This window comes from Saccopteryx leptura, chromosome 1 (assembly GCF_036850995.1).
Source record: "Saccopteryx leptura isolate mSacLep1 chromosome 1, mSacLep1_pri_phased_curated, whole genome shotgun sequence".
In the NCBI taxonomy this organism is placed as follows: domain Eukaryota; kingdom Metazoa; phylum Chordata; class Mammalia; order Chiroptera; family Emballonuridae; genus Saccopteryx; species Saccopteryx leptura.
The window spans coordinates 380,481,503-380,506,500 of record NC_089503.1 but is presented as its reverse complement, the minus strand read 5'-3'; the positions used below and the strand labels follow the sequence as shown (position 1 = coordinate 380,506,500).

Sequence of the window (24,998 nt, the reverse complement as noted above, 5' to 3'; positions counted from 1 at the left end):
GGGTCGCACCTTCCACCACTGCCCCTCTGGTCCCAGGGCTGTCGGAGCTCCTGCTGTCCCGATCTCTGGGCGCCACACCGAGTCCACGATACCATCTCCTGTACAATATGTTTCTCTCTAATAAATTCCTTTTGTGGAAAGGGCTAGGATGATTTTATCTTCCTGGCCAGACCCCGAGGTTATTTTTTAAATGTGAATTTTGGCAATATATTTCAGCTTAGTTGCATACATGCCATGAAGCAGTTTCGTGAGAAAAGCCTTAGGAACCTCTCATATTATTAAATAGTGTTCTAGAATCAGGACATGTTATCCAGAGGAGGAAAAGCTTAGTGCATAACAGGGAACTTGGCTCTAGACCCACCTCCACGGGCAGCCATGAAATAAGTCTGAGGAAAATATTTTTATCATCTCTATCATTGACCATTTTCTCTGTGGAGGGAGGGTTAGGTGAAACGGCCATACACCGTCAGGAAGATCTTGTGCAGCTCAATTTCTTATTTGGAAACAAAAACTAGCACCGCCTTCTGAGCCTGGTTCATTATTATCACCGTGCAAATGCTTTCTCTATAAGCAGCTCAGAAACCACGAGAAAGCCACACCGCGCCCCGGCCGGCCATCTGGCCACACCCCTGAAGGCTCTGGACGGTGCCACCCTCGTATAGAGCCCTGAATAGCTGCTTTCATTCCCACTTCGAGTGTTTGGACTAGAACACATGGGCCATCTGTTCACGGAAGCAGAGAGCTCACTTTGGTGCAGCAGAAATGGTGTCTGATACAAAGGACGTTTCTTGAATCCCCTTCAGACCCAAGGCCCACAGCTTCAGTGGTTGGTGGACGCGTTTTAAAACTGCATGGCTATGGTACAGTCCCTGTTCTTCAGCTGGCACGAGAGGGACGTTTCCGCCTTCTCCGGGCTCTGTGCTTGACTTCCTCAGTGCTGAGGTGACAGAAACGCTGCCAGCCCCGAGCCGGCCTCTCAGGGGAAGCCGCCACTCTTACCCCGGCGCCTGAGCGCAATTTCAGACCATCCCGGGAGACTTCCACGCTCCGAGGGAAGGGCCAACAAAGACCTTAACACACACTTTTACTGTGAAAGGAGAAGAGAAAGAGTCTGCGGGCTTACTGCAGGAGCTCTGCTTCCGTGAGCGCCTCCGTCCTCGGCTCCCCGGTGACCACGGCCAGCTCATCCCTCAGCTGCTGGATCTCCTTCTGCAGGCGCGCGATCATCTACGGAGGGTGAGGCGGAGAGGGAGTGTCAGCTCCTCATGAAGGGGAACTCGGTGACAGAGAACCACACATCTGTTCAAATGATAAACTATGTATTTTGCGGATGCAAGAACGCATAGAGAATGATATAGAAGCACTCCCGCACCCACCCCCGAGCACGGCTAAATCTGAACATTTTGTCGAAACAGTTTTAGAATTCTGTTTAACAGATAAAACAGTACAGATATAACTCCAACGCCTTATTCCTGGTCCCCTTCTGTCCTTCCTGGGGTGATCACTATGCTGCATGCTGTCAGGAAGATTTCCCCGGGTTTTCAGATATTTACTCCATGAGGAAGGATGTAACAATAAATAATGTATGGTATCATTTCATATGCCTTACACTTTATGTAAATATTACTATGCTGCATGTGATTACAACTTCCCTGCTCCTCACATTATGTTTCTGAGATTATTTTTATTGCTTCATGTGGCTCTAGTTTATTAATTTTCATAGATATATAGTATTTCGGTAAAGAATAGACCCCAATCTATTTATCCATGTCTTCTGTTGAGGGATACTTAGGATTTTTACTTTTGCTGTTACAAACAGTGTTGCTACTGTGAACGTTCTAAGTCTCGGCACGTATGTGAGCTTCTCCATAGCACACACAGAATTAACTGCATGTCTGGGCCCTGGTCAGTGGCTAAGTGGATAGAACGTTGGCCCAATGTATGGACATTCTGGGTTTGATTCCAGTCAGGGCACACAGGAGAAGCAAACATCACCTTTTCCCCCTTACTTCTCCCCTTTCTTTCCCTCTTCCTCTCCCCCAACCAGTGACTCAACTGCCTGGGTGCTGAGGATAGCTCTGTTGTATCACATCAGCCTCGGGCACTAAAAATAGCTCGGTACTAGAGCATCAGCCCTAGATGAGGTTGCTGGATAGATCCTGCTTGGGGTGCATGTGGGAATCTGTCTCACTATTTCCCCCCCCTCTCACCTAAAAAAAAAAAAAAGAATTGTGCGGTTATAGAGTATTGCATCTTTATTATATAAATATATTGTTAAATTGTTCTTTGGGGTCATTGTGTAAATTTCCATTCTCATCAGCTATATATATAAGTTCCTGTTTCCCCACCTTTTTTGTCATTATGTATGTAGTATAGAAAAACATGAATTTTGTCAATCAGGTAGGTGTAAAATGGTATCTCAATCAGTTTTAATCTGCATGTTCATGACTACAGAGGTTATCTTTGTGCATATATATGGGCTGTTTGGGTCTCCTTTTCTGTGAATTATTTATTCACATTGTTCCTCATGTTCAACTGGGCTGTTTTAATTCTTACATTTGTAGGCTTCTTTATATATTCTGGGTGCTAAAGCTTTATTAATTTTATGCAATGCACATATTTTCTCCCACTTTGTCATATTTTTTCACTTTGTGTTGTTCTTTCTGGTAAATGAAAGTTTTAAATGTCAATATAATTTTATTATAAACTTCTTCCCTTATGAGTTATATCTGTGTCTTCTTAAAGAAAATCTATTTTACCTAAAATCACAGGAATATTTTCCTGTATGTTCTTTTTTTTTTTTTTTTCCTTTTTTTTTTTTTTTTGGTATCAATATCTTTCTGAAGCTGGAAACGGGGATAGACAGACAGACTCCTGCATGCGCCCGACTGGGATCCACCCGGCACGCCCACCAGGGGGCGACGCTCTGCCCCTCCGGGGCGTCACTCTGTCAAGACCAGAGCCACTCCAGCGCCTGGGGCAGAGGCCAAGGAGCCATCCCCAGCACCCGGGCCATCTTTGCTCCAATGGAGCCTTGGTTGCGGGAGGGGAAGAGAGAGACAGAGAGGAAGGAGAGGGGGAGGGGTGGAGAAGCAGATGGGCGCCTCTCCTGTGTGCCCTGGCCGGGAATCGAACCCAGGACTTCTGCACGCCAGGCTGACGCTCTACCACTGAGCCAACTGGCCAGGGCCTCCTGTATGTTCTTATAAAAGTTTTAAGCATTGCTTTTAAATTTAGGTTGATTTTGTATAAAGTATGAGCTATGGATCTAATTTTAATTTATTTTTGATTCAGCTAACCACACAAGGCTTGTTATTATAATTCTCTTATATAATATGTTTCCACATATAAATGTGTCTTTTTCTGGGCGTTTGGTTAATTAAAGACATTTGTCGGTCCTGGCCAGTTGGCTCAATGGTAGAGCATTGGTCCACTGTGTGGAAGTCCCAGGTTTGATTCCCAGTCAGGGCACACAGAAGTGACCATCTGCTTCCCCACCCCTCCTTTCTCCTCCCGCATCCATGGCTTGAATGGTTAGAGCAAAAGTTGGCTCCAGGCACTAAGGATAGTTCCATGGCCTCACACTTTAGGTGCTTAAATAGCTCAGTTGCTGAGCAACAGAGCAGTGGCCCAGACGGGCAGAGCATTGCCTGGTAGGGGCTTGTCGGATGGATTCCAGTCGGGGAGCATGCAGGAGTCTATCTCTGCCTCCCCACCTCTCACTTAATGAAAAAAAAGTGTGTCTATTTGACAATATGTATGGTAATACCACATTGTTTATATTACTATAGCTTAAGAAGTTCTGGCATCTGGATAAAACAAGACTCTTCCATCTTGTTCTGCTGTAAGATAGACTTGGATATTTTTAGTCATTTGCTCTTTCATACAAATTTTCGGCCCAGCTTGTCAAGCTTTGCCAAAGGCCCTCCTCAAATCTTCACAGGAAATAACTTTGATTCAAGTAAATAAAATAAACTTGGTAAGACTTATCAAATTAATGATACTGAATCATCATATCCATAAATATGGTATGGTTTTCCGCTGATTCCTTTCAATAAAGACTTATAATTTTCTTTATAAGTAGCTTTTGTCTTTAGATATTTTTCTTAGAATTTTAAAGTGTTTGTTGCTATTGTAAATGCAATTTTTGTAAAGTTGCATTTTATAATTGTTGGTTTTTGATGTATAGGAAGGCAATTCATTTGATATATATATGGATTATGTAACCAAATAATTTTCTGAACATTATTTTGGTTCTGTTTATCATTAAATGTTCTTGAATGTTCTATGTAAGCAATCAAATTGTCTGCAAGTAATGATAGATGTTTTTCTTCTTTTCGAATCCTCAATAATTTTTTTTTTTTTTTTTTTTTCATCTCTGCCCTAGCTAGGACTTCCAAAAACAGTGCTTCAGAATGATACGAAAAATAGAGTGTAAATAGTGCTGGTTTAGGATATTTTGTTTCATTTTATTTTGTTTAACTTTTAGAAATTAGATCTTCCTATCTGTTCAGATGATTAAATATGTAAAAAGGGAGAAGAGGTTAAAAAAAAAGACATTCTGTCTTATTCCACTTTTACCATGTTGGCTGCAGTTTTGGTTGAGACCCTTAATCACTTTAAGGATGTTCAGTTATATTCAAAGTTTGATGGGTCTTATTCAATCTATGTATGAATGGTTAATGTTATCAAATACTTTTTTCCTGTGTCTAGTGATGTGATCATGTAAATTTTCTGTTTTAAACTATAAATGAGATAAACCTTAATTTGTGTTATTTTTTTGTTAGTATGAATTACCTCAGATATACAAAAAAAGTACATACTACATAACTTAAGTGAAGAAGCAATACACTTACTACTTAGTCTAGGAAATAAAACATAACAAATTCTTTTGAAGCCCTCACCCCTGTATAGCCATCTCTAAATGAATTTTCCATCATCATTACCCTAAATTTGTTTATTTTTCCCATGACTATTTTCCTTTTACTATACATTTGTTTATTTATTCATTCATTCATTTTTTAGGTGAGAGAACGGGGAGATAGAGAAACAGACTCCCACATGTGCCCCAACGAGGATCCACCAGCAACCTGGGGATCCGTCTGGGGCCGATGCTTGAGTCAACTGAGCTATCCTCAGTGCCTGAAGTCAACACCATCCTTAGCGCCTGGTGCTGATGCTTGAACCAATTAAGCCACTGACTGTGGGAGGAGAAGAGAGTAAAAAGGGGGAGAGGGAGGAGGAAAAAAGCAGACGGTCCCTTATCTTGTGCGCTCTGACTGGGACGTCCAGATGCCAGGCTGATGCTCTATCCACTGAGAAAACCGGCCAGGGCCTCATTTATTTTTTAATGACAGATTATCCTTACATGCCTCAAATAAACTCAACTAGGTCACGAGAGCACATATTATATTAACGATCATATGGTCAATCATAATGCAAAGTTCCTCAAATAAAAATTAGCAGGTTAAATCCAATTTTTATTCTTCCTTCAGTATTTGGTCAATATATTAAAAAAAAAAAAAAACACTGACTCTGGTCCTTCTCTTCCTCTCCACTTCTCTCTCTCTGTCTTTTTGATAATTCTGTTGTTACTGAGTTCATTTATTTCTTAGCTATAGATCTACTTATGTTTTAAATTTGCTCTTGCTTTAGTTTCAATTATGTTTTTCTAGGGAGGTGTCCATTTCATTGGTTTCCAAATTTATATCATAAAGTCATTCAAAAATTTTTATTATTATTTTAAGATATTTACTGGACCTATAGGGAAGTCCCCTTGTATTCCAAATATTATTATACCAATCTGCGCCTTCTTTATTGACTTTTTCCATTAGTCTTTCCAGGGATTTGTTCATTCTATTAATTTATGAAAAAATAAACTTCACGTTTTCTTGCTTATCTCCACTGTATCTTTGCTTTGGCTTTTTTCCCCACTCATATTTATACTTGCAAATTTCCGTATTTCTAATTTTTTGAATTTACTTAATTGCTCATTTTCTAACTTCTTGGCTTGAGGTCTACCAACCAAGCCAAGGAAGTTGTGCTAATTTGACCTTCAAACCCATGTGAGAAGCCTTAGTATTTCAAACCTCCAGAGAAACCAGGTTTTATTCCCCCTGGGGTGCAGGCTAAGGCAGACAAGCTGCCCTGGCATCTCCCTAGGCCCGTGAAGGGACGTCCTTTCCCTGGCGTTACACCGGGGAGAGAAGAGGGGCCTTGGGTTCATCAACCATGTTCCGGAGGGCTTTGACTTCTATGCTTTTATTAAAACCCCCTTCACCCTTCCTCTCTGAATGATGATGGCCGCCTCAGCTTTATTGCTGGGCCCTGCAAAATTCCCTTACTTCCTCCAGCCTCAGACACACATCTTCAAAAGATGCTTGTTAAATTTTATGCAGGTGAGTTGCATATTCTCTGTACCACATCAACGGGGCCAGACGTTCCAAAGAAGATCAGATGAGTACTTTGAACATGTCAGCGCTCCTAGAATTTCATGTCACCTACATGTGCAGAATCGACTGGGTTTTGGTTGTTTGCTTCTTTTCAAAAACACCCTCAGGTCTCATTAAGCTATGCAGAATGAGAGTCGGTGGGCAGGACCTTGGTGAGCCACTCGTCTGTGCCCTCCCTCTGCTAAAGCAATCTTGATGCTGCGTTTCCTCCTGCTACTGAGGCTAGCAAAGTCACATCTAACAAACAAATTATCTTCTGTTTTACTGAGCAGAAACCTTACAACTAAGTCAACTTTTCACAATTTTGACATTATGTCAGCCCTCCCGTTTCTGCAGGGATCCTGGAACGAGAGCCACCCCGAGAAGAAGATCTCAGCAGGTGCCCAGGGCCCTGAGACTCGCCTGTTCGCAGTTCCTGCATCACCTGTCTCTCCGAGGCACTGATACTTGGAAGGAAAAGCAAGTCAAATCCTTGCTGATCCAATCTTACGGGGCTGACCCATGTTTGCCACACTACGGTTTGAGAGTAAGATACAGAATATCCCACTCAAATTCTATTATGGGTGGGTTTGGGGGACAAATTCTGAATTGTCACTTGTGCTCCAGAAATGCTCTGTACTTCATGTAATAATGAACAGTAACGTCAGTTTTTAGAAGCAATTATAAAAGGGACCAGGAAACAGCACTTGTCAGTTACCAGCCTGTTCTGCACCAGGCAGACCTCAACATGTATTCAATTATCAGCTATTAGCTTAGCTTTTGACTCCAATTTCTTTTTTTTTTTAATCTGACAGCCCTACATCAAATACATCATAATGTTTACCTTTCTTCAAATTCCTCAAGTTCCTTTAAAGAAGAGTCTCCAGCCAAATTTAAAAGAATAATAATAGTCCTGGCCGGTTGGCTCAGTGGTAGAGCGTCAGCCTGGCGTGCGGGTTCGATTCCCAGCCAGGGCACACAGGAGAAGCGCCCATCTGCTTCTCCACCCCTCCCCCTCTCCTTCCTCTCTGTCTCTCTCTTCCCCGCCGAGGCTCCATTGGAGCAAAGTTGGCCAGGTGCTGAGGATGGCTCTGTGGCCTCTGCCTCAGGCACTAGAATGGCTCTGGATGCAACAGAACAACACCCCGGATGGGCAGAGCTTCGCCCCCTGGTGGGCATGCCGGGTGGATCGTGCCGGGTGGATCCCGGTCGGGTGCATGAGGGAGTCTGTCTGACTGCCTCCCTGTTTCCAGCTTCAGAAAAATACAAAAAAAAAAAATAATAATAATAATAAAAACCACTCAATGTATAATATGTTTGTTTTCCTTCATTATAGACTAGTTTTTGGACTCTGGCTAATAACCCCATTACTGTCCTTCTCCTTCTGCACAGTAACGTGACAGGGCTGTTGACAGGGTTGGGACAGCAGAACTCATCCTAGGAGTTCAATTCCACTTGACTCGATTCTTTTGAAAATTCTGTCTACTTTATCCAAGGAGTGGGGGGGGGGGGCCTTGCTGCATCTGACCAGGGCCTGTCCTGGAAATACACCCGCCCCACCCACTGGCTTTCCCTGAAGAGATTTCCTCCAGGCCAGGCTCAGGCTCAGGCTCAGGCTCCCGGAGGCCTGCGGGATGGAACATCGCTCCATTGTTCTCTGTCCTCAGCCTGCTCTGCGCTTCCCTGGGTGCTTCAGGGAAGGAAGGGCCAGCAATCAAGGGGAAGTAGTAAATATGGGAAACAGGGAACTCGAGATCTTTCTTTTGGAATTTGAGAAATTTGTAAATAAAACATGTTGGCAAGATTTCACATCTTTTATAGTGCATAATACTAAGGTTACACCAGGTTATGTCCTAGAAAAAAAAAATTCTTTTTTACAAAAAAAGCTGAGTGACTTGCAAAGTATATAGTATGATCTTAATTTTGGAATTTTAAAAACTTGAAATATTTTATTTCAACATTTTCAGTGTTGGCATGAGTTGATTCCACCTAGCAATTCATTTATGGCAAACTAACAAAATAGAGAAAAAACAAAGTACCTGCATTTGTAATGAGCAGCTGAATCATGTCACTTGCCAATATTTTTGTTCAAAAAAGCACGTTAATAAAGCACAGTTCATTGTTATAAATCTAGAAGCTTGGTCATTTTTCTATGGGTCAAACCATTACTAATTTTTAAAATTTGTGGAAAAATAACAGAACAGTTATGCAAAATATGGTTCTGTTTAATAATCACTAGGACTTCTTTTTCTCTACAAGTTTTTCAAAAGATGTTCTATTATTATTATCTCTAGAAAGCTAGACGGTTCCCGAGAGGCTACGACCTGCATACAAATGTAACTGTGTCCGATCCCACTACGCCCTCGGGACTCACCACACACCTTCCTAGTGGAGGGACGGGGGACCGTAGGTAGAAAGCGCCCAGGCCCTGAGTCAGGCTGTGTCTGAATCCCGGCTCTGCTACTTATTAGCACTGTGACTCTGAGCAAGTTACTTAAGATTTCCGTGCCTCAGTTTTGTCACCTGTAAAAATGGGATAGGGATGATATCTACTCATAAGGTTGTTGTGAGAATTAATGAGTTAACATGTTTCCAGGACTTAGAACATTGGCCTGGTTTGGGGGAGTACGTGCCACCAGAGTTGAGCTAATCTTTGATATAGCACTTTAATTTTTTTTAAAAAAACAACACAGTCAGGTAAAAGTTGCTTACCAATCTGGGGTCAATTTCTTCATTGAGAACAGCTTCATTCTTTATGAGCGCCACCCGCTGTGCAAATCTGCAGGTAGATATGGACTCCTGAGAAAGCAAAATAACACCTTACAATGTTACGGCACCGAGAGAGAAAACTTAATTGTTGTTCACAGTGAAAAGATGCGCATCTAAAGAGCATGAGTACAGAACACAATGATGGAACATGCCTCCCAATCAGGCAGTTTGCTCTAGAACATTATTTTCTTTTTTTTCTTTCTTTTTTGGTATTTTTCCAAAGTTAGAAGCGGGGAGACAGTCAGACAGACTCCCGCATGCTCCCGACCAGGATCCATTCGGCATGCCCACCAGGAGGCGTTGCTTCATTGCGACAGGAACCATTCTAGCTTCTAGCACCTGAGGCCGAGGCCATGGAGCCATCCTCATTCCCCGGGGCCAACTTTGCTCCAATGGAGCCCTGGCTGAGAGAGGGGAAGAGAGAGAGAGATAGAGAAAGGAGAGAAGGAAGGGTGGAGAAGCAGATGGGCGCCTCTCCTGTGTGTCCTGACCGGGAATCGAACCCGGGACTTCCACACACTATGCCAATGCTCTACCGCTGAGCCAACCAGCCAGGGCCTATTTTCTTTTTTATTAAAATGTTGTTTGGGCTTAACAAATGATCAATGCCAAAACTGTGGGAGCTCCCGGGGTCCTAAGTGGCAACTGGTATGAGATTCTGAACTACTGACTGTTACAGCAGAACCACATACGCAAATCAAAGTCAGAGCAGGTACCACAATCCATAAACATGAAAGACTACTAAAGAAATATTATATTTTGAACAGACCAAAAAGAGATATGTCCAAGGCATGCTTCTTGGGGCTCAGCCTTGATCTGAGAGGCATCCTGCCATGTCTCTTTTGGAGAAAGTCTGGATTCCAAACATTCAAATGAAATAAAATCAGCTATCTCTAAAGCAACCCAGGAGAGCCATTCGGGAGCCAGCCCCTGCCAAAGCATCCCGGGTCTTGTGCCTGGTGACACGTTGAGGGATGCATCTTGGAGATGTCTCCAAGGTACCTCAGTAAGCCAGAGCGAAATGGAGCAGGGGAAGCCGCTGAGTCTCCTCTCTACGTCTCTGGCCAAGGGAGCCAACCAACCCGTCAGCAGGTCTGCTGAAATTTGTGCTCGAGGCTACTGCAAACCGTCCTGTGCTATGTGAAGTCATTTCCCAGCGGGGGTGATTACAATGCCGAAACCCAAAGCTGTAAATCTATAGGATACACCCTCACCTGAAGGCACTCCCGCACCCAGCTGAAAAGATGGAAACCTGACCAGGAAGCCCAACTCCATCTCACAGGCGAACGTTAAAGACCCCGACTAAACGCTCCAGAATAAAGAAGTGACATACGTCGATGTTCCTTTTCTCCAGGGAGAGTGTTGCAATCATGGTCGTCATGCAGTTCCCTCCCAGGCTGTCCCGTAGGACACTGGTCATCATGGAGTTCCTGTACGGGATGTGCGAGCGGTGCTTCTCTGACAGGGCAATGATCACCTGTGGCGGGGCGGAAAGAGGGCGTCAGCGGCTTAGCAGGAGACGCACATCCGACCACCGAGCGGCAAAAATCCCAAAGGACTTCCTGGTGGCCGGTCTCCCTCGGAGAAAGGGGGTCCGTGAGCAGCCAACCATGGGCCCAGCTGGAACGGCATGATCCTAAAGCTGCACGGCCACATGGGCTGGCAGGGGCGTGTTGCCACGTGGTTTTACCAGCCGCGGCAGAAGATGGTGGACATGAGGCCGGCAAGCCAAAGCGTGCGCATCGTCCCGCACCCTGCATCCAGACCCATCCGCACCCCGCACCCAGACCCATCCGCACCCAGACCCATCCGCACCCCGCACCCAGACCCATCCGCACCCCGCATCCAGACCCATCCGCACCCTGCATCCAGACCCATCCAGACCCATCCAGACCCATCCACACCCTGCACCCAGACCCATCCGCACCCTGCACCCAGACCCATCCAGACCCATCCACACCCTGCATCCAGACCCATCCACACCCTGCATCCAGACCCATCCTCACCCTGCACCCAGACCCATCCGCACCCTGCATCCAGACCCATCCTCACCCTGCATCCAGACCCATCCGCACCCTGCATCCAGACCCATCCAGACCCATCCACACCCTGCACCCAGACCCATCCGCACCCTGCACCCAGACCCATCCGCACCCTGCATCCAGACCCATCCAGACCCATCCATACCCTGCACCCAGACCCATCCGCACCCTGCACCCAGACCCATCCGCACCCTGCATCCAGACCCATCCAGACCCTCCGCACCCTGCATCCAGACCCATCCAGACCCATCCTCACCCTGCATCCAGACCCATCCACACCCTGCATCCAGACCCATCCAGACCCATCCTCACCCTGCATCCAGACCCATCCTCACCCTGCATCCAGACCCATCCGCACCCTGCATCCAGACCCATCCTCACCCTGTATCCAGACCCATCCACACCCTGCATCCAGACCCATCCAGACCCATCCTCACCCTGCATCCAGACCCATCTGCACCCTGCATCCAGACCCATCCAGACCCATCCTCACCCTGCATCCAGACCCATCCGCACCCTGCACCCAGACCCATCCGCACCCTGCATCCAGACCCATCCAGACCCATCCTCACCCTGCATCCAGACCCATCCAGACTCATCCGCACCCTGCATCCAGATCCACCCTCACCCTGCATCCAGACCCATCCGCACCCTGCATCCAGACCCATCCGGACCCATCTGGACCCCTCCGGCCCATAGTGAGATGCCCGTGGTGAGGTACCACACCAGAGTGTGAGCTGGCAGAGGCTACAAAGAGGTGGCCGGGACCACTGGGGTCTCGGTGGACCGGAGAAGGAGGAACAGGTGCACCGAGTCCCTGCAGGTCAGCACGCAGAGGCTGCAGGAGTGCCGCTCCAAGCTCACTCGTCCCGATAGGCCTCGGCCCCCAAGGAGGGAGACAGGTCTGCTGAGGAACTCAAGTCGGCCACCCAGGTGACAGGGCTGCTCATGCCCATAGGGAATGTGTCCAAGAAGGAGAGAAAGGCCAGGGTCATATCATAGAGAAAGAGAAGAAGGTCAAGGCGTTTGTGCCTGCGCATGGCCTGCGTTGGTGCTCCTGGTTCTTGGCATCTGGGCAAAAAGGAGCCAAGGACGTTGCAGAAGAGGATGTTGAAAAGAAAAAATAAAGTATTGTTGGCAAGTTGTGATTAAGAAAAATACTAAAGGGAATACAACCAAACGCAGGGCGACACCCAGAACTCAGGCTCTGAAAAAATATTCAGAGCAGTAATGGTGAAGATGCAATGGAGGTAGCAAAACATACTGAGATGAACCCTGCAATTTCTGGACAGATGATATAATTTGTACAGAACTGGATACAATAGGATTCTGTTCTCAGCAGTTGGGAAATTCACATACTCAAAAGGAAATCATGCCAGATTTGAAAAATCCTACCAAAGTCGGTCTGTCTGCTCATCTTCAAGGTAAAGGAGGCAGATAAGTGTTATTTCCATACCTTTCCTATTTGAAGTAGCCTTCACCAGAGAGGTAAAAAAATTTAATTGACAATATGGTATTTTTAAAGACTACAAAATGATAATTTTTAACTAATAAAGTTGGCCTCAACCTATTAAACTCAACTTAAATCTGTAAGCAAATCAAAATTAAATATTACTTTAACAGTAAAAACTACACACTGATTTATTAGAAGCTGCTTCTCTTGGTGAATTATTTTTAATTATAACATTTCCAGCAGATCTCTGCTTAAAGCCCTTGATATTTGGAATAGTGGATACTTGATGAGGAAATTACACTTGCCTCTAGAATGATAACAATCTCAGTTTTATAAAATGCATCTATTCATGAAGGCGGATTCTCTGGTGATCAAAATGTAAAATTTAATAGGGTACTAATGTCTCACTGGAGTGTGTGCATGTTTCTGAATAATATTTTTTTAAAATAAAACTTACAGATTCATAAGTAATACATAAATAAAGAGATGGTAGGGGTGAGTGGTGGAGACCCAGATTCTGGTGCCAGATTGTCCAGGTCCAAATTCCAGGCTTATGAGGATCACATCACTCAAGCTCTCTGCCTCTCGGGGGCAGTCTAGGGGGAAATAGCACTTACCTCATAGGTAGCTGGGACAATGAAATGAGTTAAGATGTGCAAATTATTTTGAGAGGTACTTAGCTTATAATAAGTGCAGTCTACATGTTTGCTATCAGTATAGGTGATAGAGGTAATTTATGTTGTTTCAACTAAGGCTTGCTCATCTCACTCCCGAGTGTCTTAGGTGCTTAATAGGGGGTGCTAGATGAGTGGATGGCAGATGAATGAAAGGCTGCTGTGGGCTGACCTTGAAAGGAGCCACCAGAGGTTCAGGGTTACCCCGGGAAAAGGAACCCAGTGCCAGGATGCCCACTGCAAAGCCTCAGGAATCAGTCACCACAGAGGTGACTTCAGGGGCGCCACAATGCCCTGGCTCTCGAAAATACTGCCAAGACCTGCCGTTCTTCTAGTTTTCCCTCCTCCCAGGTGTGTAATTTCCCTCATCAGAACTTCGACTCCTTTTGTTTACAGAACAAGCTGGGAGCATTATTTTTGAAGGCTGTTTTGAGCAAAACCATACAACTTATACCACTGGTCTTGTTTTACATTCATGATCGCAGATCTCACTACAGACCAGAAATTCTGTGGCATTTCTCCCCAAAGACATTTTTCCACTCTCAGAAACTAGGCTGTCACGCCTTATTCTCTTGTTTCAAACCTCTCTGCAGCCTCCAATCCCAGCCTTCCGTCTGAGCTGATGGCCACACCCCCTTCTCACTACGATGTAAGCAGCCTGGCCTTCTCATGCCCCGTCACTCAACCCACATTCTACCCTCCCTTCTGTTACTGTCCTGCCAGTCTACGGCCAGCCCTCCTTCCTCTCCTTCCTCCTCCTCACCTGTACTGCTCCTACAATGAACCCTTCTCTCCTCTAATCAGTTTCTCTCTCCCACCTGGATCTTCCCCATCCTGCACGCCACCAGAGTAACAAAGGGAGATGGCTCTTTGCAAGGCTGTCAGCAACCCCCATTGAGCCAAAAGCATCAGGTGCCGTCTTACTAGACTTCTGAGTCGAGAAAGCATTCACCACAGGTGCTCATCGCCTCCTTCAGGAAACATTACTCACTTAGTGATCAGGACACTGCACTTCCTGGGTTTTCATCTTTCTTCAAAGACTAGTTAAGAGATGCTTCCTTTTCTTCTTCCCAAATTAGAAATATCGGAGTGCCCCAGGGTTCCATTCTTGATCCTCCTGGCTTTTTTATCTCCACGCTCTCCCTATGTAGACTCACCCAATCCCCTGGCTCTTTTAAAAATGGATTTATTGATCTTAGAGAGAGCGAGAGGGAAAGGGGGGAAAGAGAGAAAGAAGCATCGATTTATTGTTCCACTTAGTTATGCATCCATTGGTTACTTCTTGTATGTGCCCTGACTGGGGACTGAACCCACAACCTCTGTGTACCAGGAAGATGCTCTAAGCAACTGAGCTGCCCAGCCAGGGCTTCCCTGGTTTTAAACACGTCTACCTCCTGATGTCTCCCTAGTTTATAACATTAGCCTCAACTTCTTCCCTGAGCTTATCCCAATGGCCACTCTATGTCTTGGATGTCCATTCTTTTTTTTTTTTTCTTTTGAGAGAGAGAAAGAGAGGGACAGAGACAGACAGGAAGGGAGAGAGATGAGAAGCATCAACTTGTTATTGCAGCACTTTAGTTGTTCATTGATTGCTTTTCCATATGTGCCCTGACTGGGGGCAAGGACTCCAGCTGAGCCAGAGACCCCTTGCTCAAGCCAGCAACCGTGGGCTCAAGCCAGTGACCTTGGGCTTCAAGCCAGTGACCATGGGGTCATGTCTATAACCCCACACTCAAGCCAGCAACCCTGTGCTCAAGCTGGATGAGTGCCTGCACTCAAGCCAACAATGGGGTTTTGAACCTGGGTCCTCAGCATCCCAGGTTGATGCTCTATCCACTATGCCACCGCTTGGTCAGGCATGTCCGTTCTTGACTTTATCCTCCCTCTACCCATAAACCGGATTCTTTCCCAGACTTTACCCAATGTGATTTATGGCACCACCATCCGCTATTGGCCCAGTCCGGAATCTGAGTCACCACTCTTGACTTCCCCTCACCTCCAATATCCGACTCAGAGTGACTTTCTACCAGGTTTAACTACAAAACTTAGTCAGAATGGCACCACCTTTTGCCACCTCTCGGCCACCACTCCAGTTCAGGCCTCCATCATCCCTTCCTTGGACAACTGCACATGTCCTTGAATCAGCCTCCTGGCCTCTCTGTTTGCCCTCCCGTGGGCCACTCTCCAGATGGCAGCCAGAGGGATCTTTAGAAAATGTAGGTTACGCCAAGTCTTGCCTTGCTTACAGCCTTCCCGATACACTCAGTGTCATGACCCAGCCCCCGTGTGATCTGGTCCCCGTCTACCTGTCTGACCTCATCTCCTGTCATACTTGGCTCACAGCACCCTCGCCGTGTCAAGCTTACCCCCAATCCCCAGCCTTTGAGCTCATTGTTCCTTTTACCTGGAACATTCTTGCTCCAGATGTTTATACACCTTCCTGTTTCTCATCATTCAAACCTTTGCTCAAGCTTTATTCCTTCACAAGGGCTTTCCCTGACTCCCCGATAAAAAGCAGCACCCCTATTCCAAGCTATTACTCCATTTTATTTTTTGTCTGGTACTTACCACCATCTGAAATTTTACGTATTAAGCTGTTAGTTATCGGCCTCCCCACTAGCCTTTCTCCCCACAAGGCCGGGGGCTCTGTTTCTCCTGCTCAGGGCTCTGTCCCCGCGGCCTTGAACAGCGCCCAGCACCCAGTGTGTGTGGCAGACACTGAATCGTCTCACTCAGCTCCCACGATGAATCCCCGTTCTGGTGGTACTTCCTGTAAAACTACATTTCCTAGTCTCGCTTGCAACTCAGGTTTTGCAGTGAGACAGTTCCATCTAGCAGACACCCCTGGGTGGGATTTGGGGGTGACTGAGGAGAGGTGGTCGCCGTAAGCAGGATCAGACTTTATAGGGCAGTTGTGGTAACAGAGGCATCTGGTTTTCCTGAGGCAGCTGCAGGAAGTTTCTGGAATCCAGGACGTAACGGCCTAAGTGGCCAGTGAGATAACTGCCGAGTCTGCAGTCCCGTCGGTGGTGTGGTGAGAGGCGGCTCCGCCTTCCCCTGGCTCCCCGCTGGGTCGGATCCAAGCCCAGTTTCCTAACTTTTCTTCAGAGTCCTGATGTTTAATGAACTCTATGCGGCTTAAATTAGAGTGGATTTTCCAGTTTGCAACTAAGAAATCTGACTAATACAACATGTGCTCAACACATTTTTGTGAAATGAATCTGAACAGATAAATGACTAATTGGTTTCACCTGGGAAGCCAGGGGGGGGGGGTCATTAGTATGGAATGAAAGTTGAGAGGACTAAGTTTCAGTGTAACTGGACAAGAAGTGGGGAATGTGACAGCCCCAGGCCTGTGTGGCACGGTGACCGCATGGGGCGCCGAGCAGAGCTCCAGGTCCCCAGAGTCAAGGGGACACAAAGTATCTGAAAGAGGCATGGCAGGTCTGACAGATGGGCAGAGAGAGTGGCAGGGCTGTTTATGGACCATCAATTAAATCTTTAACAGTGTTCTGAGCACTTTGAAGTCCGTTCACAAAACAATTGTCACTGTTTTTCCCACTCTAAGAAACAATATTGACATCTATTCAGCGCCTCTGACAACTTCAGATAACATGGAGAATATGCTTATTAACCTTCCTGTTGACATGAAATGGTGTGTTAGCTGGCTTGCCTTTGGTCGCAGTAACAGGAAATACAACCTGAGTTGGCTTCAATCATAAATAAGGGAAATTTACTGGCTCAGTGCTGCCACCAAAGACTTAGTTTATGCCCATATCTCTGTTCTGTCTTTCACGTGGTAGAAGTCCGCTTCTCCCAGGGCCACAGGACGGCTACCAAATGCCCTGATGTTACAAACTTCCTTATTCATAAATGCGGTGGGAAAGGGATTTTCTTTTCTAATCATTAAACAACAGTCCTGAGATTCTAGGGACCAGCCTGGGTCAATGGGCCCATCCATGAACTAGTCACAGTACCCAGGAGAAAGGCAGGTTCCAATTGGCTTAGACCAGGAGAAAGGCAGGCTCCAATTGGCTTAGACCAGGAGAAAGGCAGGCTCCAATTGGCTTAGACCAGGAGAAAGGCAGGCTCCAATTGGCTTAGACCAGGAGAAAGGCAGGCTCCAATTGGCTCCTGGGGCTGGATGGCTCCTGGTTGCTACACCCTGGAACGAATGGTGTAGCAACAATCCCAATGTCCTTTCTAGAAAGGGTTCTAAAATTGTTAAAGGAAAGAATGAAAATTCAAAATGGGACTCTGAATTAGAAATATGGTCGTTAAAAATGGGGGAAAGGAAGCCAGTTCATGAGAAAAGAAAGAGCCCAGGATTTAGAGTCAGAATCTAGCTTCCCCACTTGTGTGATCTTAGGCAAACCTCTGACATGTATTAGCCTCAGTTTCTTCACCTGTAAAATTGCCACCAATAAAAGTGGGATGAGAATGCCTGTCAAGCTCTTGGAAATGTTTAGAAATCAGTAGAGATTGTCTCTTCTTTCTTTCTTTTGATTATAGAAAAAAAGTTTATTAAACAACATAATGTTCCCTAGTATGGATAAACAATAATTTTACCAATCCTCTATAATAATTCAGGTTATTTTCAATATTATTTTTATGTGAGAGGAGGGGAGATAGACTCCCACAAGCACTCTGACCAGGATCCACCCAGCAACCCCCCATCTGGTGCCGATGCTGGTATTAACCAAGCTATCCTCAGTGTCTAGGGCTGATGCTTGGACCAATTGAGCCACTGGCTGCAGGAGGAAAAGTGAGCAAGAAGGGGGAGACGGGGAAGAGAAGCAGATGGTCATTTCTCATGCGTGCACTGACCAGGAATTGAACCGGGGATGTCAGCAGGCCGGGCCAATGCTCGATCCACTGAGCAAACTAGTCAAGGCCAACATTGTTTTGATCATACAAAAGACATCCTCATGTACAGAGCATTAATTTCTGGTAGTTATTTCTCCAGAATATTGCTGTGTCTAATACCGTGTTTACTCTTTGTAACTACTTAATACTATACTTAATAAATACTGGGGGGGGGGGGCAATGTGCCCTCACAGAAATGGCCAGAACTAGATGGTCTCAATATAATCTGACCAATGTTGTTTTTTTTATTTTGCCAGCGTTTTGAATAAAAATAGTGTTTCCTTATTGCTTTAATTTGAATTTCTACAACTACCAGTAAAGCTGAATATCTTCTCAAATGTTTATTGTATATATGTATCTTTTCTTTAAGTACCTGTTTATATACTTTGAGCATCATTTCCCACCACACCCTTGGATGCTTTGCATTTGACTATTTGGAGGGTATCTTTAAAAAAATTTTTTTAAATACACAAAAGTACAGAGAATGATACAGCACATCCCCAAATATTTATTACTCAGATTCAAAAACTATCAAGAATTTATCATACCTGTTTTATATATTATTTTTATTTCTGTAAACATTTTATTATTTTATTTATTTATTTATTTTTGTGTGACAGAGACAGAGAGAGAGGCAAATAGGGACAGACAGACAGGAAGAGAGATGAGAAGCATTAATTCTTTGTTGCAGCTCGTTAGTTGTTCATTAATTGCTTTCTCATATGTGCCTTGATGGGGGGGGGGACGCGCAGCAGAGTGAGTGACCCCTTGCTCAAGCCAGCGACCTTGAGTTCAAGCTAGCAACCTTTGGGCTCAAGCCAGCGACCATGGGGTCATGTCTATGATCCCATGCTCAAGCCAGCGATCCCACGCTCAAGCTGGTGAGCCTAAGCTCAAACCAGCGACCTCGGGGTTTTGAACCTGGGTCCTCTGCATCCTAGTCTGATGCTCTATCCACTGTGCCACTGCCTGGTCAAGCACATTTTATTATTTATTTAATTAGTTAATTTAGAAATTTAATTTAATAGGGTGACTTGGTTCATAAGAACACAGAGGTTTCAGGTAAACATCTGATAGAGATTATTTCTGAGACAGTTCTTAGTAAAACAAAAAAACATGGATTGTGGAGGGGCCTCTAGGTTATGTTCTTTCTGAACCCTTTGGAAACTTGTTTTAGCCACAGAGACCCAGTCTTAGGCCATTTCTTCAGAATGGGACTCTGAGCAGGTATCTTCTCAGAGCTAAAGAGCTTGGGAGTGCCCCAGTCTGTCCGGACACAGCTCTTCAGAATGCCCAGAAATGGCTGGTCTCTGGGAAGAGGCGAGGTGGGGGCTCTGGGCTCTCTAAATTGCGCAGGACCCAAGGGATCTGAATGGCACAGGGTAAGGAGGTGGTCATACAACCTGGATATTTTTTTTAATGTTTACTTCCATTTTGGATTCCATATGTATAAATACAATAGCACGTTCCTGAAGGCATTCTTTAAGTGACAAAGTATACAAAGAGTGTATACTTAATAATATTATACTTAATAATTCATTATACTTAGTAACATCTCCAAATACCTAGAAAACATACCTAAAGTCAGTAATTCGGTTTGCTATTGAATAAATTAAAGAGGCTGACTTTGAAGAGCTCAGGAGTGCATGGAAAATTATCCTCTGCAAACTGAAAAGGTCTGAGCGGTCGCAGTGGGCACTGGCACCCGTAGTTTCTTCTCTGAGCACAACACGTTCAGTGCGAGCCAAGCGGAACCTGAAACCCCCGCTGGCTGGCTGCAGCGACCCGAGCCGGATTCCTGCGCAGGTAGACAGCATACCCTCCCTGCTCCCGGGGGATTTCTCACTGCGTGTTTGGGCTGATGGAGATGGCGGTCACACCAGGAGCACTCGGGAGGCTTATGGTTGGAACAACTATGCACGGCCCCTTTTTCCTCCATGGGCTTGATTTCCGGGCCGAGATGTACCCTGTTATTGTGGTTGAAAATGTTTTTGAGGAGGAGACCTTTTGGAAAAAGTACTGCATACACAAAGAGAACTCCAAAACCAACAATGCACTGGCGCACGGAATGTTATTTACTTGAGAGCACAGTAAGGTGCATTCAGCTCGGAAAGTCTGAGTGCCCTGCGAGCAGGTGGAAGGTCTCACCATTACGGCCAGAGGGCAGTCACAATTCTGCAGAGAATTTCTATCACCAGTGGGCGCTAATTAACGGAACAGAGGTTGCCAAAATGCCCGCTGCCTAATCCATCTCCATCTTGTACATTGAAGCGGAGACAGAGAGGATGTAATTAATTGCCGACACATGAATTTCTAGGACAGCATTTTATCTTGCTGTATTGGGAGACTGTGCTTTCTGATTTGCCCTTTCTCTGGATAACATGACAGCACAGACTATTTCTCAATCAGACATTTATCCCCTTTGCCTAACATAACTCACAGCACCCAGTGGACACTCAATCACAGTTTGTTAAATGGATAAATGAATGCACGAATGAAGCTAATTAAACTAATTTGTGTTACACTTCCAGTTTCATTAGACGCATAAAAAAATTTGATTAGAAAAGTCTTTGAATTGTTACTTCATTAAGAGGATCTGCCTGCTCTTTTTATTATTCTCGTTCCTGTGTACCCTTTGGATCTCTCTCTCTCTCTCTCTCTCTCTCTCTCTCTCTCATCACTTTCTTTGTGAAATTCCAAAATTTCCCTACTACTCCTCTACCTTCTCACTGGAGGCTACTCCTGGGCTTCCTCAGCCCCACGGATCACGTCCACACACTACAGCTCCCTCTATTATGCTCTTCTTCCTCCCATGCTCATCTCCTCCTCCTCCTCTCCATCATCTCATGCTGTAACCTCTGTGAAGAGGCTTTCCTGTGAGTGTACACAGTTAACAACTAGAGTGATGCCGGGGGTGAATATGAAACAGACACATTACACTCAGAGAACCACAGGTCAAGGACACGCGAACGCCACCGCAACCCCCGGTGAATGATCGCGCGGGACTGGCACTCAGGGCGGACTGGCACCAGGTTCCCGGTGCCTGGTATACCCCAGCCCCATCCTGGTCCGCCTCACTCCTATTCGTTCCTCAGGTGTCTGCTGAACGTCAGTCCCGGGAGAGCCTCGGCTCCTCCCCCTCCTCAGGCGAAGTCCCTGTCCCAGCTCCCCTCGGTCCGCGGACCCCGTGCACAGCGCTCCCCTGGATTCCAGGCGTATGCTTTGTTATCACTAGTCCATATGCGTCTCCCTGCGCTGGACCAGCGGACCTCTGGGGCCATGGCCGCTGCTGTTTGGCTCACGGCTGTCCTCCAGCGCTAGCACCGATCCCAGCACGTGATTGTTCCTTGTAAACATCTGCTAAGTAAATAAACTCGTTCTAGAGAAAATCAAATGCCGCTGGAGCCACCAACATTACCCCCACGAGGAAGGATTTTGAAGAGAAGGTATGTGGGGAGGGAAAGAGTTTGAATGACAAGTGGCAGCTCACAAAGATTGCGTAAAATAAAGAAAAAGAAAGGATTAGGGGCAGCTCATTCCCCTTGAGTGATAACAATGGGGGAAAATGCTGATTCAACTGACGAATGTCATTTCGTATGAGCAGACGGACGTAATGGGAATTAAAATAGTGCCACCATCTGAAACAAGTAGGGACATTTCTCTGAAATAAAGCACTTTAAATGCAGTCCATTATGTTTTCACACCAATGCAGTGTAAGTGTCCTGGTAAGTAGAAGTAGTGTGGAATATCTGAGCAAGAAAGGGCTCAGGAATGCCGACCCCTGTCGGAGACACACGTGGGCTCTCACCCCTGGGGGCTGCAGCCTTGGGGTCGTTTGGTCAGAGGCTGACCATGTGCTCCTCACTTGTTCATACACAGCACCCCGAGGTCTTCTCGCAACCTGCCTCTTCAGCCAACTTAACCGTTACAAAGCATCTAAGACCAAAACACATTGGTCTCAAAAAAGGTTCACTACGCAGTTACAAAAAAGTTGGGTATTTCCTCCCTCCAATCTTATAGCCTCCAACGTTCATTAACAAGTCCTTCTGCCTTGCCAATACACTTTGTAGTTTCCCACTCCGGTTTTTGATCATGTTTCTCTCTTATTTAGAATTTGGAAGGAGTTGCCGTCTTTAACATTCAAGTCACAGCCCTCATACTCACAGAGCTGAAAGGAATTTGAGAAATCATCTCATTCAATTCACTGGTGTTAGAGATGAGAACTTTTTTCTGGGAGATTTATTTAGCTAAAATTCAGATGAGCTTTCTCTACCCTCTATGTCAAATCCAGAAATTAAAAATGGAGCAGGTACCGGGGTGGGCGGAGGGAGGGGAGCTAAGGCAGAGAGAACCACCACCGAGCCCGACCACCACCCGGGTGAAGTCACCAGAACCTGACCATGTCTCTAAACTTTGTTCCCATTGCTAACCTACTAGCACAAAGGAATAGGTCACAGGAGGCCATTTATCACCAGGTTCGCACCCAGGACTAATTTTACAACAACAACAAGGAAGCATAGTGAAATGAAATAAACAGTAGGCTTCAGAGCCAGGAAATTCTAGGTTCAAGTCCTCATCTTACTGCTGACTGGGTAACCTTGGGAAGGCTTTGGGAAGACCTGGGTTTTATTGTTGTTGTTGTTTTTTGTTTGTTTTTGTTTTTTTTACAGGGACAGAGAAAGTCAGAGAGAGGATTAGACAGGGACAGACAGACAGGAATGGAGAGATGAGAAGCATCAATCATTAGTTTTTCGTTGCGACACCTTAGTTGTTCATTGATTGCTTTCTCATATGTGCCTTGACCATGGACCTTCAGTAGACCGAGTAACCCCTTGCTTGAGCCAGCAACCCTGGGTCCAAGCTGGTGAGCTTTTGCTCAAACCAGATGAGCCCACGCTCAAGCTGGAGACCTCGGGGTCTCGAACCTGAGTCCTTCCGCATCCCAGTCCACTGCGCCACCGCCTGGTCAGGCAAGACCTGGGTTTTTAAATGTGTAAGATGGGGGTAATAACTCACGCCCAGAGTGTAGGACTGTGGTGAGGTTCAAATGAAATGGTATTTACCAAACGCAGCAGTGCTATTCACAATGATCAAAAGGCAGAGACAACCCAAGTGTCCGTATTTAGATGAGCGGATAGAAAAAAACGTGGTGTGTAGGTACAGCGGGACAGTGTTCAGCCATAAAATGGAATAAACTCAGATACACACCACAGCACAGATAAACCGCGAACACATTACCCTAAGGGAGATAAACCAGATGCAAAAGGCCAAATACTGTATGGTTTCACTTCTAGGCCAATTCCGAGAGACAGACACTAGAATAACAGTTACCAGGGGCTGGGGCTCCAAGGAGATGGGGAGCTACTGTCTCATGGGTACAGAGTTTCTGTTCGAGATGATGAAAAAGTTCCAGGAATAAACAAATGGTGGCGATCATCGCCCAACGTCGTCAATGTACTTACTGCCCCGGAATTGTGCACTTAAAAACGATCATCATGGCAAAGTTTATCTTACGTACATTTTACCCCAAATGAAAGAAGAACAGAGGCCAAACAAGACAAAGCAGCTAGGAGAAGGCCAGGTGAAAAACGCGCGGCCAGCAGGTGGTGGGCCCCGCTCTGCGCCGTTCCGCCCGTTTTACCTGCTCTAGGAAGTGCAGCGACAGGTTGATGTACTTGGCCTCCGTCAGAAGCTGGCCCCCGACCCCCGTCTTGGCGACGCGCTCCGACCCGGCCAGGTCCACCAGGTGAAGCTTGGCATGCCGGACGGTTGCCGAGCCTGGCTCTTTGCTTGACAGGTGAATGGTGAAAATACAGTGGGAACGCGTTGAAGCTTGGTTCATAGGCGTCTGCAAAGAAGAGATTCCACACAATCAGCAGTTCAAAGGTGATAGAAATGTCTACCTGAAACCTATGTATTCTCATTGATCAATGGCCCCCTGTGGAATTGAATTTTCTAAATAAAATTAAAAACCAAAAAGAAACTCAAAAACAATGTGAAAATGACAAGTTTTGAAGAAAATCAACAGATTTACATTTCTATTTCCGATAAGGTATTTCCCATGAGGCTGATACTGACCAATGGAGAAAATTAAAAACACCTACAGCTGGGACCCTTTTGAGTTATTTTCACTGTGTTACATCTTGAATGCTTGGTAACAAATGTGAATGGGTTACTTCAGAAAAGGAGAAAAGAGTTTGAATGAGCTAACTCTTGGGTCCTCTTACCAATGTGATAATTTTATTTCATTATATGATGACAATTCATAACTTCGCCTTGGCCAGCCTGGGAGAACAGACCGTCCTGGGAGAACAGACCCATTGAGAAAATTCATTTCACATTGAAACACGACCGTGGACAAGGGTGCCCAGCACCACGGCTACTACCTAACAGTGAACTGGAGGTCCCCGACAGCGTAATCAACAAGAGAAAGAAATACAAGGTACATATGACCCAGCAATCCCTCTACTGGGTATCTACCCAAAAAACTTAAAAACATTGGTACTAAAGACACATGCACCCCCATGTTCATTGCAGCATTATCCACAGTGACCAAGACATGGAAACAACCAAAGTGTCCCTCTATAGAGCATTGGCTAAAGAAGATGTGGAATGTATCTACAACAGAATACTACTCAGCCATAAGAAATGATGACATAGTGACATTTATGACAACATGGATGGACCTGGAGAACATTATACTGAGTGAAATAAGTAAATCAGAAAAAGCTAAGAACTATATGATTTCACACATAGGCGGGAT

The 24,998-nt window shown here is 45.6% G+C and overlaps 1 protein-coding gene across 2 annotated transcripts in view; it reads right to left on the bottom strand.

Moving 5' to 3' along the window:
• KIF6 (kinesin family member 6) overlaps positions 1-24,998 on the bottom strand; it is a 407,764-nt gene that overhangs the window by 248,907 nt on the left and 133,859 nt on the right. For both annotated transcript variants that reach the window (XM_066361424.1, XM_066361425.1), the window contains exons 7-10: positions 23,877-24,083; positions 10,534-10,677; positions 9,144-9,230; positions 1,124-1,227 (exon numbers count right to left, since the gene is read on the bottom strand). In XM_066361424.1, the coding sequence (XP_066217521.1) occupies positions 1,124-1,227; positions 9,144-9,230; positions 10,534-10,677; positions 23,877-24,083 (542 nt within the window). The remainder of the gene's footprint in view (positions 1-1,123; positions 1,228-9,143; positions 9,231-10,533; positions 10,678-23,876; positions 24,084-24,998) is intronic.